General features: G+C 40.2%; 1 protein-coding gene across 11 annotated transcripts in view; it reads left to right on the top strand.

Annotated features, from left to right (window-relative positions):
• Positions 1–19,763, top strand: part of AGK (acylglycerol kinase) — a 93,271-nt gene that overhangs the window by 21,617 nt on the left and 51,891 nt on the right. For 8 of the 11 annotated variants that reach the window (XR_016394268.1, XR_016394267.1, XM_089917296.1 and 5 more), the window contains 3 exons: positions 10,615–10,654; positions 13,472–13,551; positions 18,692–18,767. Coding sequence is in view for 9 of the 11 variants with exons in the window: in XM_089917296.1 (XP_089773422.1) it covers positions 10,615–10,654; positions 13,472–13,551; positions 18,692–18,767 (196 nt within the window). In the remaining 2 variants the exon portion in view is untranslated. Of the gene's footprint in view, positions 1–2,808; positions 5,108–10,614; positions 10,655–11,276; positions 11,355–13,471; positions 13,552–18,691; positions 18,768–19,763 lie in introns of those variants that run through there. The other 3 variants (XM_022579503.2, XM_022579494.2, XM_022579521.2) reach the window with 3 other exon arrangements.

Genomic DNA, 19,763 nt, shown 5'->3' with positions numbered 1-19,763 from the left:
GATAGGGAATAGGGGAAGCTTTTTTTTTTCCCTTTTTTTCTAAGTGCAGTGAAGTTTATTTTCCCTTTCCTTTTAACTCTTTGTCATATTATTTAGAAAAGAGATTTCTTCTTTTAAAAAAACTATGTTGTTTATTTTGCTTCCTTTCTGTGTTTTCCATATGTTTACTAGTGGGAGGTAGAGCGGGATGGGGTTGGACTGAGATGGAATGGCAGAGGTATATTTAAGTTATATTTTGTTTTGTAGATTTTACATAATTTTTAGGGGTATTTATATCTGTGGTTTTAGCTGCTCCAAGCACTGCAGAGAGAATAATCATAGCTGATGCTAAAATTAACCCTTCCGCAGGTAGTAACTGACATCTCAAATATTGCATGTGCTGGAACTGCAGAAATACTGACAATAGTAGCTACTAGTTTATGTGTTTATAGGTCAGAAGTTATCCAGATCTGTCCTGAATCTTGGGGCTCAAAGTAAATAATCTCTTTCTGCATGTGATTTATACAGAGCACATTGTCGGGTGGAAGATCGGAAGGGACTCTCTCTTCCTGTGCTTTCTTCCTGAATACCTGTCATAATCTCTGTGTTGTTTGTTTTCTGTCTTTTCTTTTTTTCTTTTTTTTTTTTTTTTTTGCGGTACACGGGGCTCTCGGGCCCAGCCTCTCTGTGGCATGTAGGATCCTCCCGGACCGGGGCACGAACCCATGTCCCCTGCATTGGCAGGCGGACTCTCAACCACTGCGCCACCAGGGAAGCCCTGTCTTTTCTTTTTCTATGCAAATAGGTGCAAGGACCTTGTATATAATTGTTACTTAATTGTTACTTTGTTTGTAATTGTATATGCAAATGTATAATGGTTGACAGAACAGAAAGAACTAGTATTTGGGTTGCCTAGTAAAGTTAACGTTAATGTTAATACAGTATGTGAAGAAAAGTATGTGGCATAGAATGTTTGAGTTGGCATGTAGGCTAAAAATGAATGGATGAAAAAAAGAGCAGAAAGTGGAAGAAGTAAATGAACCATAAGACAATGTCAGAATACTTGTGAGAATTAGGTAGGGGTAGGAGTCATTGAAAAAGTGGCTAGTGGTAGCATCTCAAAGAACGATGCCCTTTAAAGGCAGCCAAAGCCCGCACTTGAGCGTAACCTAGCAGCTAGCTGGAGACGGTCCTCAGACCTCAGCTCCTGCGGATATTAATACGGAAGTGGAGTCGGAAGAGAAATTGGTATTTTAGGGAAAGCTGAGGCTCGAATAAGAGGGTGAAAATAGAAAAAATTCATGTTCTAAGAGGAGAAAGAGAGACAATTTAGGCTTCCTATATGTCCATTTCTCTTGGTCAATGGAATGAGGGAATAACCGGCAGAACCCATTTCCATCTCTCTGGCTGATGGAAAGTTCTACAGAACAGACCCAAATGATTCGTTTATTATGTGAGAGGAGCCCTCAGGGGATGCCATTTTTCATTAAGTCACTTCCTATCCTGAACTGGAGAGGAAAAGTTTTGTGGAGAGAACCCGAGGAATTAGAAGGTACTTGAAGTATTTAGAAGTAGTGGTGTGTTCCACTTAAGCACACATGTATAGACTAAAATGGCTGGGAACAGGTGAGACTGGAGGAAGATAGCGTTTGGATCTCTATATTTCAGAGAGAAAGAATAAGCACTAGTTCAACTAGAGCTTTGTGCAGCTGCTAGCCATTATTATAGACGGGGCCTTCCCGCTGAGGACAGAGGTTGAATCTTTGTCTGGCTAACAAGTGTTTTTGAATTAATGCATAAAGAGTGGGGTCAGATTTAGTTGGGCTTTTTCCTAAGCCTACTTGCAGGAGATAAGGTAATCATTATAGTTATCAGTCGTGAATTGAGGTGACCATAGCAGAGGCATATGCCTGCATGTGTGATTAAAGAGTGGATGGAGATTTATTGACTGCTTTTTGTGCCATTTGGGGATGCCCGTAGAGAACAGAGTAGAAGCAGAGTGTTGCGAGAAAAAAGGCCATTGTTGAGAATGAGAAGGCTTAAGTTCTACTGCTCAGTCTTTGAGTAACTTCTGTCTAACGATGGGCAAATCCCCAGGCCAGAAGTTTCTCAGAGTAGATCAATTGGGTATTTTTTAGGAGCTCAAAGGAGATGGCACTGTTGAAGGATTCCCTCATTAAGTGAACGTACCAGAATCACATGGGGTTTAGGGATTGGCATCACATAAGAGGGGTGTGTGTGTGTGGGTGGTGTGGTGTGGTGTGGTGTGGTATGTGTGTATCTCTTGCCAGTGGAATGTCGTGTCATTTGATTGGTGGGGATCAGCCTGTGTTGGGGGAGGTTGAAAAGCACTGGACTAGATAATTTCTGAGGACTTGCCCAGCCTTAAAAATGTTCATCGTCAGGAAATGGAACTTGGGTTTGGATGCCTTTGATAAAGGCATTTTATTTAGCTTTAAATAAAATACCTTTAAAGCTGTAGAACTTTAACACTTTGACAAAGAAATAAATAAAGATAGTCAAAACAGGGATTGTAGACCTGAAAATTAGTGTAAATGTTCAGGAAGCCATGGTTAAATAGTGGGTAAATTGATATCTTTGGGGTAAATCACACATCTTATGTATTAAATGGGGTGAAACATATTTTGGCAAAGGCCTGCTGGGAGGACTGACTTTATTGAGACAAGATACGAAAGGGGTTGCTGTATCAGCTCATTCCTCAGAGAAGCTACTTTCTCTAGATTTTTAATTTCAATGCTGACTTATTCATTCTTGCTAACCATGGATTTGACTGACTCCCTCCCTTCTTCCCTCCCTCCCTCCCTCCCTCCCTCCTTCCCTCCTTCCCTTCTTTCCTTCTTTCCTGTTTTGGCAAATAACAGTCTTGGGGAAATGTTCTTGACTTGCTTTATATTATTTTTAAAAATGTTTATCTTTGCATTGTTAAATATACCTAAGTACAGAAATCTATTTGGAAGGATATTCCACTCCTGGATATACATCCAAAAAAACAGAAACACTAATTTGAAAAGGTACAATGCACCCCAGTGTTCATAGCAGTATTATTTACAACTGCTAAGGTATGGAAGCAACCTAAGTGTCCATCAACAGAGGAATGGATAAAGAAGATGCGGTATGTGTGTGTGTGTATATACTTACATACATACAGTGGAATACTGCTCAGCCATAACAAAGAATGAAATTTTGCCATTTGTAGCCACATGGATGGACTTGGAGGGCATTATGCTAAGTGAAATAAATCAGATAGAGAAAGACAGATACCGTATGATATCACTTATATGTGGAATCTAAAAAATACAACAAACTAGTGAGTAAAACAAAAAAGAAGCAGACTCACAGATATAGAGAACGAACTAGTGGTTACCAGTGGAGAGAGGGAAGGGGGGAGGGACAATATAGGGATGGGGGAAAAAAGGGTTATGGGATTATATGAAATCATGTGTGTGAAACTTTTGAAAATTGTAAAGCACTGTAGAATTTAAAGAATCATTCAAAAAAAAAAACCTTAAAAAAATCATTACTGTTTTCATTGTTCTCTTGGAGTTTCTAATCAGCATACTATCCATTTTCTTCTATCCAGATGAACATTCTTCAGGCCTCAAAGATCAAGCATTCTTGTTTAAGGGGCTGCATTTCTTCCGGCTTTGTCACATGCCTTTCTCTTAGGCAGGGACAGTCAGCATTTTCCCGTGAATGACAGAGGCTCACTGCAGCAGCCCTTGGGTGGGGAATTGGAGGTGGCATGGGCTTGAGGAGGAATCTGTAGTTTGAAAGCTTTGCCGTCTTGCACACAAGACAGTCGCTTCTCAAAGGTTCATTTTCATCTTTGCTTCTGTTTCCACTCTATCCCTGCTGACAACCAGTGGGTACCACCACTGCAATATAATGATTAATTATTCTAGTACACTTTGATTAGTAGAAGTAGTTGTTACAAACATCTACACTTGAAATCTGTTTTGTGTAAAGCAAAAGCTGTGTTTGCATGCATGAAGGGAAAAGCTGGTGGTGGAAATTGCTGTACAGTTTGCCTCTAGACTATAGCGGGAAGTCTTTTTTGGGAAATAGGATGGATCCATGTGATTTTTCTCTCCATGTAGAGTTGTTATTGAAATAACAACTTATCTTATTTTGCAGTACTAAAGTAATAAATAAAACATTTATGGCTCAGAATAAATTGAGAGCATCCCACTTCCTGTGGTAGCAGGCATTGTTCATATTCTTTTAAAGCCTCAGGCAGGGTGACATCAGCAGATTTTTTCATTTTCTAATCCAGAAGCTTGTAATTTCTTTCTGTCAGAGAACCCGCATTTTAGTACTGAGCAGACCTTCAGGCACCCTTTTTGATATGACTACATTTTGTAGCACCTCTTTTAAATTGTGTTAAACTTCAGTTCTCTCAGGAGGCAGCATGCTGTAGTGGAAACAGCATGGGCTTGGAATTTATATACAGTACTTTTTTTTTTTCCTGGTCACAGGGTCTTCGTTTCACAATCAGATTCTTGACTCATTAGCAATCTGGAATTTCTGACACCAAACTCAGCCACTGGGACAGTTCTTATGGTGCTTCCTGGTGTACCAAAAGGTGTTCTTGACTTAGCCTTTCTAGAGGGTTCTAGTTCCATTACCCTCTCTGGCAAATATACACACGTGCGTGTGCGCTCACACACACACACCTCCCTGGGTCTTTTTGATCTAGTAAAGTTCCTGTGACTGTTTGAAGTTTCCCCTCCTCTCCTGTCCTGCCCCACAATGAGCCCTCCTCTTGCCCTTTGGTAGTCATGACACTGAAGAACCATCCCAGCTGATCTCTTGGTTCAAGAATGCCAGATACTCCTACAAAGAATAACCTTCAGTTTATCCTCCAGAACAGAGTCTGTCTGTCTGGGCACAGTGAGTCAGTCTCTTGTGTTCAAACACTTGCCACTTATTTATTAAACATAAATTTATTTATTAAACAAACATAAATTTATTATTTATTGAGTATCTTAGATTACCTACAAGAGTCTGTGCTCTGTGCTGTGGAAGAGAAAAGGGTGAATTATCCATGACTTCAAGACAGTTATAATCAAGGAGGAAAGATACAACAAGCAGCTTTGTGTGTGGTGAGGTAAGGGTGTGGGTGGTATTGTTTGGCCTTCGATTTTTTTTAAAGGGAGAGGGGATAAAATGACCACATCCTTGGAGGGGAAAAGTGCAGTCCACTCTGTCTTTTAGGAACAGCAAGGCATGCAGTTTGCCAAGAGTAGAGGCAACATCGAGAGCATGATGGGAGATAAGGGAAAGGATGCTTAGCCTTTTTCCTTGCTTGTCCACCACATCTTTCCTTTGGCTTTGAGATGAGGTGCAGTCTCCATTTACTTGAGAGTCATTTGGTGTTCTCTGTGGAGGGTCCCAACGTGCAGGGTATGTCTTCCTGCTTCTGCTTCCACCTCCTCATGGAGATGATCTTATCCCCTCTCACCCCTCTTATTACCATGTGTATCTTTAGTCAAGAGCTCTGTCTGGAATTCCAGATGTTCCAGTTGTCCCCTGGAACCTTCCACCTGCTCTCTCATCACTGCCTCAGATCGACCAGTTCAAAACTAAACTCAGCTTCCTCCCTCCTCTACCTGTCCCTCCTCCTGCCTTCCATCTCTGTGACTGGTACCACCTTCCACTGCCTTCCACTGGAAGAAATGTGGGCCCCATCTTTGACCCCTCCATTCTCATTGGTTCTCACGAGCCAGCCCTTAAGTTTACCTCCAAATGTCTGCTGAGTCTGTCTTCTCTCTGTCTCCACTACCTCCATCCTGGCTCTAGACCTCCTTGCTGACCTGCGTTCCTGAAGAATCCTCCCTGGCTCCCTGGATTCAATCTTACCTTTGACCCTTGCCCTCTTGACACTGCAGCCAGAATGATCCTTCTACAATGTAAACCTGACCATATCAGTTCTCTTCTTAAAACCCTTTAATGGCTTCTTATGGCCCTTAGGATGAAATCCCCATTCCTTAAATAGGTTAAGAAAGGCTCTTGGTGGTCTGGCCTGTACCTGGCTCCTCCGTGGCTTCCTGCCTGCAGCTGTCCCGAACTGCTTTCAGTTTCCTACCTTGGTCGTGATCTAGCGCTTGCAGGCTTTTCACATTCTCTTTCCTCTGCCTGCATTCTCCTCCCTATTTTTGCCTGGCTACTTTTTATTTGTCTCCCAGATCTCAACTTCGCTGTCCCTGTAAAAAGTCTTCTCTAATTCCTTCAAGGCTAGGTTAGATACCCCTATTATATGCCTCTTTCATGGTGCACATAAAAGTCACATCATTTGATGATTGCCCATCGAATTGTCCTTCTTCCCTTCTGAAGTGTAAACTTCATGAGGATGGGGAATGTTGGGCTTATTCACTGGTATATCCCAGACATCTAGCACAGTGCCTGGCATGTTATCTATCAAGAAACATGTCTTTTACTATATCATTGATATTTACCAAGAGCTATTCTTTGCCAGTGGGTCCTAAGCTTCTTCAGGTCAGGACCGAATCTTGTTCATGGTGCTGTACCTGGCACCTTGTGTTAAATAAGTTTGTTTCACCAATCACTTTTGGGAGCTTTATTCCACCTGAACTTATTTAAAAAATTATATGGTTGTAAATCTTAAGAGTTATATTAGACGAAACTAGGAAGTAATGTGATAAATTTAATAAATGTGCTATAATGTATACATCCAAAGGAGTACTGCCCATTCAGTATTGTCTGAAATTAAGAAGAAGGAGCCTTAAGGCACTTACTGTAGGGTTAGGTTGGCATGGGTTTGAAACCCAGCTCTCCCGCTTCTCTGAGCCTGGACTTCCTCATCAGTAAGATGAGAATATAATGCCTGCCTTGGCAAGGTTGTTGCAGAGATTAAACGTTTATGAAAAGAACTGCCATAGTGTCTGGCACGCAGTAGTCCTGTGAATTTTAAGTTATTTTCTATTCCACCAATGCAGCCGTTACAGAAAATGTTTTTGAAATTTCTTTTTTGAAATAGTTTTTAGAGCTTTCTGTCTAAAAATATGTCAGAATATGTCAATAGGAGAAATATTTTTTCCTTTGAGGATACGTTTGATTTTTAGATACAGTTTGGTTCAGAGAGTGTGATCAACATAGTTAATACCACTTTTGATATTTAAAAAATTAAATGTGATTATAATGAGGATTTCTTTTGTAGTGTCTAAATTGGTACATATTCTGGCTTTCTCACAGGTGGCATTGGCAGCATGCACGTTCCATTAGACACCGTAAAATCCAGGGAATTAACGATCAAAAGATCTATTGATATTGAATAGCAGGCTGATACATCAAGCAGTATTAGTAAGCTCGAGAGAGCTGAGATCTTTAATAATATACTTCATCACAAGTTTAACCATCAAAATTTTACTCCTAGCAAAAAAGAATTGAGGAAAAAAATGATCCAAGGTGCTACCCATATTCTTGTATATGTTTGGGAGTCTTGTGTTTTCAGCTGGGTCCACAAGCATCAGTGTGGCTGATTCAGTAAGGAAGATGGTATCTACTAATGACCCAGAGGAGCCTGGCGCCCTCGGAGGCCTGTCCCTAGTAGGAAGAGGAGGAAGCTGGCTGGGGGAAATGGACAGGGGTGTAGAGATAGGCACTCAGCTTTTATAGCAGCATATACTTGTACAGAATAATCCACAGGATGTCTTTGTAGGAAAAGAGAGTGGAGGCACAGGTCATTCTGTCTACTAGGAAAAACACTTTGAGGCAGGTGGTTGCAGGAAGACAGTCCTGTGAGGCTGGAAGTGGTACCCCAGGCAGTATGGAAGCTAGACTGAGGGTTAGCCGAGCCCGGGGGAATCTGGTGACAATGCTCAGCTGACTACAAGGAGCCCAGTTTTATTTTATGATCTGGCCGTTACTGAGGGCTCAGTATTTCACCTCGTCATTGTGCAGAAGGGCATGAGCGTGAGGGATCAAGTCAACTATAAAGGGTGACTGACATGTTAATTATTTTTAAATATTTTACTAGTTTGTACCCTGAATATACCTCATCTTGCATGTGTGTATATATTTTGTTGATGTTAGAATAATTCACCGGGAGCAGTTGATGGAGGGGCATGTGAAGAGAAGAGCAGAACGTGAATATTTGTGACTCTTGGGTGGGGGAGGGGAGGGGAGCTTGTAGGACTCCCTTCGCCACAGGGTAGTAGGGAGCAGTGTCACTCAAGCAGGCTGTAAAGGCGCCTTGTGGGGTAGACCTCACAAGGGATCCGTCCCCCTCAAATCTTCGTTGTAAAACCGTATGTGCTTTTGAGGTACTGGTGTCATTATAATTGTAATGGGACATTGTCATTGCCCTTAGGTTTCAGGTGGGCAGCAGAGATACTTCCCCTTAGGGAAGAGATACTTCCACTTTCTCATAGAAGCTGACTGCTCTGTGAAATCTAGGAGTTCTCCTCCAGCCTGGCTATGGAAGAAAACTCCATAGCCTTTGACTGCAACCATGGCAGAAAGCAAAAGATTGTTTAATTTTTTTAGTTCAAACTTAAATGTCAAAATTAGATTTGAATTACTATAAAAATGCAAAATTCAAGGTCTTTGATGTTATGAAAAAGGTCTAGACAGAAAATTTAAGTGAAATAACACTTTTCTCCTTTTAATTCTTTCCTATAAATTGTTTATTGGTCATGTTTTCTGGGTATTAGTTTTCTTAACTGTTGTTAACCAGGTTGAAGGTATTATCTTAGCAGTGCCAGCAACATGCATTAGAATTGACTCTTACAAGGAGAAGATTCTGGAACCCAGTAGGCAGTCAGCCATTTAAAGTGCTCTTAAGGTATAAGTGGCACAAACATTTTAGAAAGCTTTATGCTAAATAGATGAACATGTTCTGATAGAATGTTTTCATTTTTGCAAGGCAAAACTTTGCCTCATGTCCAAATTTTCTGTTTATGATATAATTGAGTATCTGACTGTGATATAAAAAATAAGAGATTTAGATCAGCGGTCCCCAACCTTTTTGGCACCAGGGACCAGTTTCGTGGAAGACAGTTTTTCCAGGGACCGGGTGTGTGTAGGGGATTGTTTTGGGGCGATTCAAGCGCATTACATTTACTGTGCACTTTATTTATTATTACATTGTAATATATAATGAAATAATTATACAACTCACCATAATGCAGAATCAGTGGGAGCCCTGAGCTTGTTTTCCTGCAACTAGATGGTCCCATCTGGGGGTGATGGCAGACAGTGACACCCGAAGTGTGTTGCTTATGTCCAGTCTACTCCGTAAGATGCAGCTTAATTGTCACTTGCCACTCACTGATAGGGTTTTGATATGAGTCTGCAAGCAGTTGATTTATTATGGTCTCTGTGCAGTCAAACCTCTCTGCTAATGATAATCTGTATTTGCAGCCGCTCCCAGCGCTAGCATCACCGCCTCAGCTCCACCTCAGATCATCAGGCATTAGATTCTCACAGGGGGTGAGCAACCTAGATCCCTCACATGTGCAGTTCACAGTAGGGTTCGAGCTCCTATGAGAATCCAAGGCTGCCGCTGATCTGACAGGAGGCGGAGCTCAGGTGGTAATGCGAGCGATGGGGAGTGGCTGTAAATACAGATGAAGCTCTGCTCGCTCACGCACTGCTCACCTCCTGCTGTGTGGCCTGGTTCCTAGCAGGCCACAGACTGGTACCGGCCTGTGGCCCGGGGGTTGGGGACCCCTGATTTAGGTAAAGCACTAGCAGAAGCAACTACATATTAAATTTATTTCTGGCAAATGACCTGAATAATTTCTACTGGATAAGAAAAATGCAGGGTATGTGCATTCATTTTCTACTGCTGCCCTAACAAATTACCACAAGCTTAGTGATCTAACACAGCACAAATTTATTATGTTATGGTTTTGTGGATTAGAGGTCCAACACAAGTCTCACTGGGCTAAAATGACGGTGTTGGCAAGGACAGCGTTCCTCTGGAGGCTCTGGGGTGAACCCATTTCCTTGCCGTCACAGCTTCTGGAGGGTACCCACACTCCTTGACTTACGGCCGCCTTCCATCTTCAAAGCCAGTGAGGTTGCATCTTTCTGACCATCCTTCCATGGTCATATTTGCTGCTGAAGTTTCTCTGTTTTTAAGGACCCTTGTGGTTTGATTGGGCCCACCTGCGTAATCCAGGATTCTCTCCCTATCTCCAGATCCTAACTTAGTCACATCTGCAAAATCCCTTTTGCCACATAAGATAACATTTTCAGGTTCTGGGATGTGGACATCCTTTTTTTTTTTTTTCTTTGGCCGAGCCATGCAGCTTGCAGGATCTTAGTTCCCCAGCCAGGGATTGAACTCAGGCCCACGGCAGTGTAAGCGCTGAGTCTTAACCACTGGACTGCCAGGGAATTCTCAGATGTGGACATCTGAGAGGGAGGAGGGATTATCATGCCTCCCATAGTACGGAAACCTAACACCGGGTTTCATTCAGAGAAAGTATTTTTCAAATGTGCCCATGATTTGTTACAGGTCTTAAGAAACTTTGACTTGGGTATTTTACAGGGAAGAGTTATACATATTTCTAAAAATGACAATGATTTGCTTGGATCTGAACCTACTTATTAAAGCTAACGTTCATTCTGTTTTGTTTACTTTGATAGTGATAACCTACTAAGGAGAGCAGCCTGTCAAGAAGCTCAGGTAATGCCATTTAATATGAAACAGTTAAAACCCGCCTTATCTCCACTGTGCAGAAATCTCAGGCTGTTCCAGGGGGACTTGCACAGTGCCTTGCATCAGCGCAGCTTGGCTGTTTTTTCCCCACTATCGGGGTGAATCAGGCTGCCAGCCAACTCTGAATAGAACTGGAGGAAGTTAACAATCTGGTGAGGAGCAGTTCCAATGCCCACCCCTTTAGGCTTGTTTACTTCTGGATTAGTCCAGAGAACACAGAACTGGACTGGTTGGCACTCTGGGAATTTGTTCATGTCTGCAGGTGTCCTTGAAGATCTGGCTAAAGCCCGAATCATCCCTAATCCGAATAACCCCCAAGGATATCAGTTCAGAACAGGTGTTACCTCTCAAAGTCAAATCTTCTTAAAACTGTTGATTCATATTTTTAAAGCCTGTCTCTTTAGCACAACTGATTCAGACCCTCTCCCATGATATTGCACTTAAATATTCATCTATCTAGTTGTAGCTGAATTGTTAATCCTTTCAGGTTTAAGGCCACAATTTTGTTCTTCCCTCCCCTCCAAATGTGTGCGTTATACATTGCAGATTAACTTGCACGACTGAGTTGCCTTTTTGTTACGTCATTCAGGCATACGATGTCAGAAATACCAAAAAAGAACCATGAAACTAAAAAATGACAAAAGACATGATGCATTCAGTAGGAGAGGTGGGTGGCAGACCTCATGTTTGTTTTTGAAATGTTTCCGTGGATGACAATGACAATAGATACTATTAATAAATTCCTCTTTTTAGTGATTCCCTAACTGTTCTAAATCCGTGTTTCAAGAATTCGATTGCTTTGTTGTTTTTATCTCTTACGGCTCTAAGTTGTTTTGGAAATCAATTCAAATAAACTTTAATATTAAATTTGAGGTGATCTTTACCCCAAGCTAATTTTCCACTAGCAACTGGAAAATCGTCTTGGGAGGGGAAGGCTTTCCCCCTTGAAGGAAGAGTGGTCATGGGGTACTCCCTTTCTTGTGCAAAGTAAATACCTCCACCTCTGTTCTGAACTCCGTCTCCTCTTACTTTTCCCGCTGTTCTAATTCTCCACTTCCCGACACCCATTTAGCTCCTTCCATCTGAAAAAAGGAAGCGAATTCATCCTTATAGCCCCCTCCCTCTAGTTACTTTTCCTGTCTGTGTCCTTCCCTTTTCAGTCTAAATTCTTGAAAGAATATGATTTTTTTTGTGCGTGGTACGTGGACCTCTCACTGTTGTGGCCTCTCCCATCGCGGAGCGCAGGCTCAGCGGCCATGGCTCACGAGCCCAGCCGCTCCGCGGCATGTGGGATCTTCCCGGACCGGGACACGAACCCGTGTCCCCTGCATCGGCAGGCGGACTCTCAACCACTGCGCCGCCAGGGAAGCCCGATTTTTTTTTTTAATCTCACATAAACTCACCTCATTGTAGTCTCATGTAAACCTGAGACATGAGTTGCAGGTAGATAAGACTTCTAGAGGCTAAAAACCCAGGACCAGGAGGAATAATCTAGAACTGTAGATCTGGAATCTGGCAGGTTAATTAAATCATTTCTGGCCAAATTCCAGAAATAATATGGATAGAAAAAGAACAAATTACAATATTTAGAGAGTTGGCAGCAAAACGTTAAGATCTAACTCAATAAGAGTGAAAACAGAGTAGTAATTATAACGTACACAGAAACTTTTTACAAAGAAATAGTATGTCTTTCTGAAGTATTCAGAAATAGAAGTTTATTTTTTTTAAAGCAAGAAATAGACAATGGTGACAAAGGATCTCCAGTGGGCTGTCAGGGAGGTGGTAGAGTTGGGGTCAGTTACTTAATAAAAATCTTGGTGTAACTTCCATTTTTCTTCTATATTTACTTTGTGCTTCTGTACTTAATTCTACCTCCTTGGCCCAGACCTACTTCCCACGATCTAAGACTCGCAATTTTGCCCTCTTTGGGGTTTTCCTATTCTCATTCCTTTTATTGACCACCTTCTCCTCCCGTTACTTCCCATTTTCACTCCTCGCATCTAGTCCTCTGGGTGTCTTAACTCTGCCTCATCATTTATTAGCTCTTTAGAGCTGATAGAGTAGAAGTTTGGAGTTAGATTCATATAAATTCTAGGCTTGTAATTTATTAACACTTTGACTTTGACTGACTTAATCTTTCTGAATCTTGGCTTTCTCATCTATAAACATGAGAATATTTAATACCTCCTTGGTTTCTAAGAACTAAGAATTAATATGTGTGGAAGTGGCAAATACTAGGTGCTTAGTAAATATTAATTACATTTCTTTTCCTGTACCAGTTGATGCCACTTATCAAGGTTGCAAAGAAAGGAGGCAAATAGAGTATTAGATTTATTTTTTATGTGTATAAAGATACGAAGATTAACTGGTAACATGAAGATTCTTCATGAATAAGCTTTAGTAATAAGTTAAAAGAGAAAAAGGTTATATTCTGAAAACTGAAGACAAATTAAACTTCCCTTGTGACAGACTACGGACTTACTGGTTGTAATAAACCTAGTCATATCTTACAGAGAAAAGAAAAGTTACTTACCTTTAGTAGGTGAATGAAGCAGGGCATTTTATTACAATATAAAATTCAGCTTATTTTCATTAAATAAAGGTGCACTTTTATTGTTGTTGTTTATGGTGGGGTTGTCAACATGAAATCCGGAAAGAACATTTGTTTCCCCAGGGTAGACACTGTATCTGCCAGTAGTAAATTCTTTTGGAATGAAAGAATATCTGTGCTCACTAACTGAATAGAAGGACATTTACTGAAAACTTTTCTTTGTTCCTTTTTAGGTGTTTGGCAGTCAACTTATTCCTCCCAATGCACAAGTGAAGAAGGCAACCGTCTTTCTCAATCCTGCCGCTTGCAAAGGGTAGTTCAGTTTGTGACTTGTTATAGATTTGGTTTTTCTAAGGGGAAAAGAGTCACAGAATACTAGGCAGCTGATTGGATTGTGTGGAATTGGAGCTACTAGGTTCAGTACCCTTGTAGCAATAAGATTCAATTGTAATGTAGAAATCACGGTTAATCAGATATAACTGTAAAGCTAACTGATGCCTAGCTAACTGGTCTAATTGAAGTTTAATAATTATTCCAGAATTAACACTCTCAAATCAGTCTTATCTGCTTGGTGGTAGCCCCCTTGGGAACAACTTCTGCTGCTGTGATGTAAATTATGAGTCCTTCTCTGTTACAGGATGTTCAGAGATTGCCGAAAGCACTGTGGCCTTGTGAGGTCAGAAACATTCTTTCCCAAAGTGGTGAATGTAGAGTTACGTCTTGGAGGTCAGTCAAGGGAGAACACTCAGTGTTCCCGACTGACGAAATGGCCCATGGGGCGGGGGCCTACAGACAGGAGTGCCGACTAATGTCCTTTGCTGTGTCACGGGAAAGTCTGTAAACTGGTCTGGTTGGCCTCGAGGGGTCATGTGAGGCAACTCTGAGAATTAAGATGTGAAGAATAGTTGGGACCTTGGTTGACAGTCATGTGTCCATGTTCATTTATTGTAACAAATGTACCACACTGGTGCAGGATATTGAAAGTGAGGGAGGTTTTTTGTGTGTGTGTGCGTGTGTGTGTGTGTGCATGTGTGTAGGGGAGCAGGGGGTATGTGAGAACTCTCTGTATTGTCCACTCATTTTTACTGTGAACCTAACAACTGCTCTAAAAAATAGCCTATTAATTTTTAAAAGTACCATAAGCAAAATAAAACCTTTTTTTTTTTTTTACATTGCTAGTTAGGTACAACTCTCATTCAGCTGGAAAGGTGAATAAGACTTTTGGTGGCTTATAGAAGAAATCATTTAAAATTTAAAATTATGTTTTAAAAATAGTAAGAATTAAAGGGTTGAGGGGGAGAAAAAAGTGATACCTTTTATTCTGTCTAACGGCCAGAACAATTCTTTTTGTCCTGACTGAGGAAAAATTAATAAGTATGTATTAGATTGGATTCTCTAAGTTCGAAGTCAAATGACATTAAGATAATAAGAACAACAGCAAAAAGCATAGTTGGGAGTAGCTTCTAAGTGGTGAGGTTAACATTGGAGAGAAACGCAGGGGCTCTGAAATAAGTTTCCCTAGTCATTTCTTGGGAGGTAGTGTGTGTGGCTTCACAGATGTGAGGGCTAGTCACGCCTTATTTCTTTTTAATTCAGCAGTTTAAGATATTTACCTACAGGTTGTCTAAATCGGCTCCATTACTCTACCTAATTGAATCATATTTGCCCACCTTCGTTGGAGCCACTTCCCGCCCCCATAAACATACCAGTCATAAGACCTCTTGTTCATTCTTGTTTAAAACCAGCGCTGAACAAAAATATCAACAAAGGTTCTAACACAACACAATCAAAATACCCAAGATAACTAAATAGTCACTGGTGGCCTGTGGGAGAAGCTAGCAGGGAACTGGGTGTATCCTCTGTATACTCTTCTCTGCTCTGTGATACTGTCGGTGTTGCTTAACTTCTTAAATCCTCAATTTACTCATCTGTAAAGTGTGAAAGCTAATAGCACATGCCTTATAAAAATTACCATGTAATTCTTTAGGATTAAATGAGGTAATGCCTATAAGGTATTCAGCATTCTTTCCATTTCATAGTTAGCACCTGATAAAATAAATATAAGCTGCTGTTCTTGGTGTTACTGACCTGTAGGCTGGGTCAGAAGGTTCTCTACTTGGCTCTCCCACCCTGGGATCTCTCCTTTTGCCTCCGTTGTTGTAACTGCTCCAGGTCCTGTTCCTCTAGAGATCTAGTAAGTTAGTAACTTGCTAATTCTCTTGAAATATATGGTAGTTTGTTTAAGCTATAATCAGTCATTTTGAGTTCCTACTTGAGATATTTGCATTTTTAAAAAATGAATAAACTTTTCTTTTAGAGAAGTTTTAGGTTCCGTTTACACTTTTACACGTAAGTGTATTTGCGTTTTTAAAGGTAGGTTCTTGTTGAAAAGTGTAATACCTTTACCTGCAGGCTAGGGTAAAGAAAGTGTTTCTTTTCTAAAGTCATGGTCCCCTTTAACAAGGTGAATCCCTGCAAGCTTCTAGGAAGCAGCCACTTTGAATCTCTCCAGCATCTTTTTTTAAAGCTTTCACTGTTTAACTGTACTATTTTTGTCATCTTGACTCTGACCTGACACATAATTTATAATTTATCATGTAGCTATTTCATTATGTAGTACTGGTTTAAAACTACATTAGAGCTTTAGGAAATAACTGTTTTGCATTAATAAATGATACATTAAGGAGTAATTATTTTGTGTGTGCGTGTGAACCTGCAAATTGCTAGAGGTATAGAAAGTTTTATTTAACTCTGGTGCTATCTCACCCTTAATTATGTAATAAATAATACATTTATTACTGGTAACACTTGCTTTTCAATCTTTTATATGGAATATTAGAAGGAAAAAAAATGCCTTCACTTCCACTTTAGAGATTTTCTGTACCTGTGGCATCACAAAGATGTGAATAAAGGCCCAAATGTTCAAATCTTTTTTCTTTCTTTCTTTTTTTTAATTGAAGTATAGTTGATTTACAGTCTTGTGTTAGTTTGAGGTGTACAGCAAAATGATTGTTGTATATACATACATATATTTTTTTCAGATCCTTTTCCATTGTAGGTTATTATAAGTTATTGAATATAGTTCCCTATGCTATACAGTAAATTCTTATTGTTTATTTTATATATAGTAGTGTGTATCTGTTAATCCCATACTCCTACTTTATCCCTTCCCCCTTTGGTAGCCATAACTGTTTTCTATGTCTGTGAGTCTGTTTCTATTTTTAACTAAATTCATTTGTATTATTTTTTAGATTCCACATATAAGTAATATCATATAATATTTGTCTTTCTCTTTCTGTCTTACTTCACTTAGTATGATAATCTCTAGGTCCATCCATATTGCTGCAAATGACAATATTTCATTCTTTTTATGGCTGAGTAATATTCCTTTATATATAATGTATATAATATATTCTACACACAGAAACACACACACACACACACACACACACACACACACGCACACTTTATCCATTCATCTGTTGATGGACACTTAGGTTGCTTCCATGTCTTGGCTATTGTAAATAGTGCTGCTATGAACACTGGGGTGCATGTATCTTTTCGAATTAGAGTTTTCATATTTTCTGGATATGTGCCCAGGAGTGGGATTGCTGGATCATATGGTACTTCTAGTTTTAGTTTTTTAAGGAACCTCCATACTGTTCTCCATAGTGGCTGTACCAATTTACATTCCTACCAACAGTGTAGGAGGGTTCCTTTTTCTCCACACCCTCTCTAGCATTTATTCTTTGTAGACTTTTTGAGGATGGCCATTCTGACTGGTGTGAGGTGATACCTCATTTTACTTCTACAAATCTTATTTGTTTTTTTAAAATTAATTAATTAACTTATTATTTATGGCTGAGTTGGGTCTTCGTTGCTGCGTGTGGGATTTCTCTAGTTGCGGCAAGCGGGGGCTACTCTTCGTTTCAGTGCGTGGGCTTCTCATTGCAGTGGCTTCTCGTGTTGTGGAGCACGGGCTTTAGGCGTGCGGGCTTCAGTAGTTGTGGCTTGCGGGCTCTAGAGCACAGGCTCAGTAGTTGTGGCGCACGGGCTTAGTTGCTCCGCGGCATGTGGGACCTTCCCAGACCAGGGCTCGAACCCATGTCCCCTACATTGGCAGGCGGATTCGTAACCACTGCGCCACCAGGGAAGCCCAAATCTTATTTCTTAAACTAACTCAGAGGAGCTTATAGATGTGTTGTAAGTGACTAATACAGCCGATTGAGACTTCTCCAGAGTTTTGCTTCTCAGAGATAGATCTAATCCACTTCCACCTGACCCTTTCTTATCAACCTAGAAATGAAAGCAACCCTGCAAGGAGAAATGTTTACAGTATCACTAGCTCGCCTTTTATTGTTGGGTTAAGCCCCAGAAATGGTGATCTGGAAAGGAGAAATTTCCATTTAGCCTTTCATGTTCACTCTTACAAGCATTCAGAGCTGTAGAAGAGGGAGGATATGTTTGTTTAATTTGCTTATTAAGTGCTCAGGTGTGCCCTTGGTTCAAGGTATTTTTTTGGTTCTTGTAAAAATTTGCTCAAGCTTCTCAGTTTCTATTTTAATTCATAATCAGAAATCTTTTATGTTCTGTGTTCCATTTGATAGCTATTTCTTTTTAGTTTAAAGAATGTTGAAGTTGGTTTGTGCATAACTCTACATGTTCCTCATTCACTACCTTTGTGTCTGTTTCTAGTATAAAATATTCTTAAGAAAGTTGAAGCATGCATCACTGATAAAAAATAATAACCTTTTTGAAAGAGGACTGAGTAAATGTGGATGTAAAAGTTAGATGTTTGGTGTTGATTGTTTTGAAAGTACTAGTTTTTGTTTTTGTCTTGTGATGTGATAGTTGAAAATATTTGGGTAAAAGACAAGTCAGCTGATCGGCATGTTTTAACGTTTATTCAACTCTGAGACTCTGCAATTGGGGACTTTTTTGCAGCTTCTGTATCCCTTGATTTCTAGTACATTCTCAGTCAACCACTGGAATGTAAATAAGTTCCATGAGGGCTTATTACATTATACCTCAGTTACAAGTATTTTTGTCTGCCTTGTCCTGTTGTTTGCCCAGTTCCTAGATGTGTCTAGCACACAGTAGAGGCTCAGTAAATGCTTGTTGAGTGAATCAGACATTGTTGCCTGAGTGGAGCCATATCCAGTGCACACACTTCCTCTAGAGGAACTAGATTGTGCATTCTAAGCGTGCCACATGGGTAAGAGCTTATTGTATTAGACAAGGGGCAAAATCTTGGAGGCCCCAGAGTGAAAGAGTCCACGTTTATATCCAGAGAAACTCATTACTCTTCACTAGCCTTCCTGTCCTTGAACAAATAGAGGAAACGTGTTCTCTACGCTATTTCTTGTTCTCTTCTAGAGAAGGTGGTTGGGCTTTTTATATTTCCTGTTGAGAACTCACGTTAAAATATTTGTGTTTTCTTCCTTTGTCTACAGCAAAGCCAGGACTCTATTTGAAAAAAATGCTGCCCCGATTTTACACTTATCTGGCATGGATGTGACTATCGTTAAGGTGAGAACTGCTCTAGAATGTTGATTTTATCCAAGCTACCCCTCCTTATAACATATCCTCTTCTCTTGACTTCTTAGCAGAAATCACTTATCACTTAGAAGATAAGAACAGAGAAGTCAAAGTTGTGTTCTTCTTCTGATAATTAATAAGATAATATTGTTTTTTCCAACCACGGTCAGCTTTTCACTTTCAGAACAGGATTGAATGGAGCCATGAACTTGGCTCCTTCCATCTGACAGATAGGACGTGGAACTATTGTCTCTTGGAAGGTGAAAGTTGTTACAGCTGTAAGAATTCTTTTTCTGACTATTAAAAAGAAATTTCAAGTTTGAGTAATTAATTTAATTTCTTCGTAGTTCCGCAGACAGGTAAACATTTTCTTTCTGGTGACGAATTATTTCAGGTGAGGAATTTTAAGTGGTAAACCTTTAGAATTTTCGAGATTTGGGTAAGAAGAAGTGGGGACAAAAATAAATGAGAGGGAATTGTGCTATTTCAGAAGATGCCTCAAGACTCCACTTTCTTGACTTTAAGTGCTGTGTGTGTGGTATGTACATAGGTGTGTGTATTTGGTGAAAATCACTGTTACCATGTTTGTAAATCTATGTTATACCAATTTTTAATATTACACACTTTCATTAACTCATAGAGATTGAACGGTCGTTTAGTCCAGTTGACCATGCAATGTTGATGTTGAACTCTCCTCTCCAGCTTGTCCGAGGTGTGGTCTTCTGGTTGTCTGCCTCCAGGGATGGGAGAGTGGGGAAGAAAACTGACATTTATTTCAGGACCTGTAATGCATATTGCAGACTCTACGTATGAGAGATCTGAGAATGGTTATTTAAGACCGATATTTGTTTGTTCCTGGAGTGTTTGGTTGAACTCACAAGGAGAACCATCTGGGCCTGGAGCTTTCTTTGAAGGGAAATTTTTTTGTATATTAACTTTCTTTAATGGCTGTAGAAGTACATCAGGAAGTTCTGTTTCTTCTTGAAT

The sequence above is a fragment of the Delphinapterus leucas genome, chromosome 9 (genome assembly GCF_059928025.1).
Source record: "Delphinapterus leucas isolate spDelLeu-1000000601 "Yukka" chromosome 9, BTC_Dleu_Yukka2, whole genome shotgun sequence".
In the NCBI taxonomy this organism is placed as follows: Eukaryota; Metazoa; Chordata; class Mammalia; order Artiodactyla; family Monodontidae; genus Delphinapterus; species Delphinapterus leucas.
This window is presented reverse-complemented; position numbering and strand designations above follow the sequence as displayed.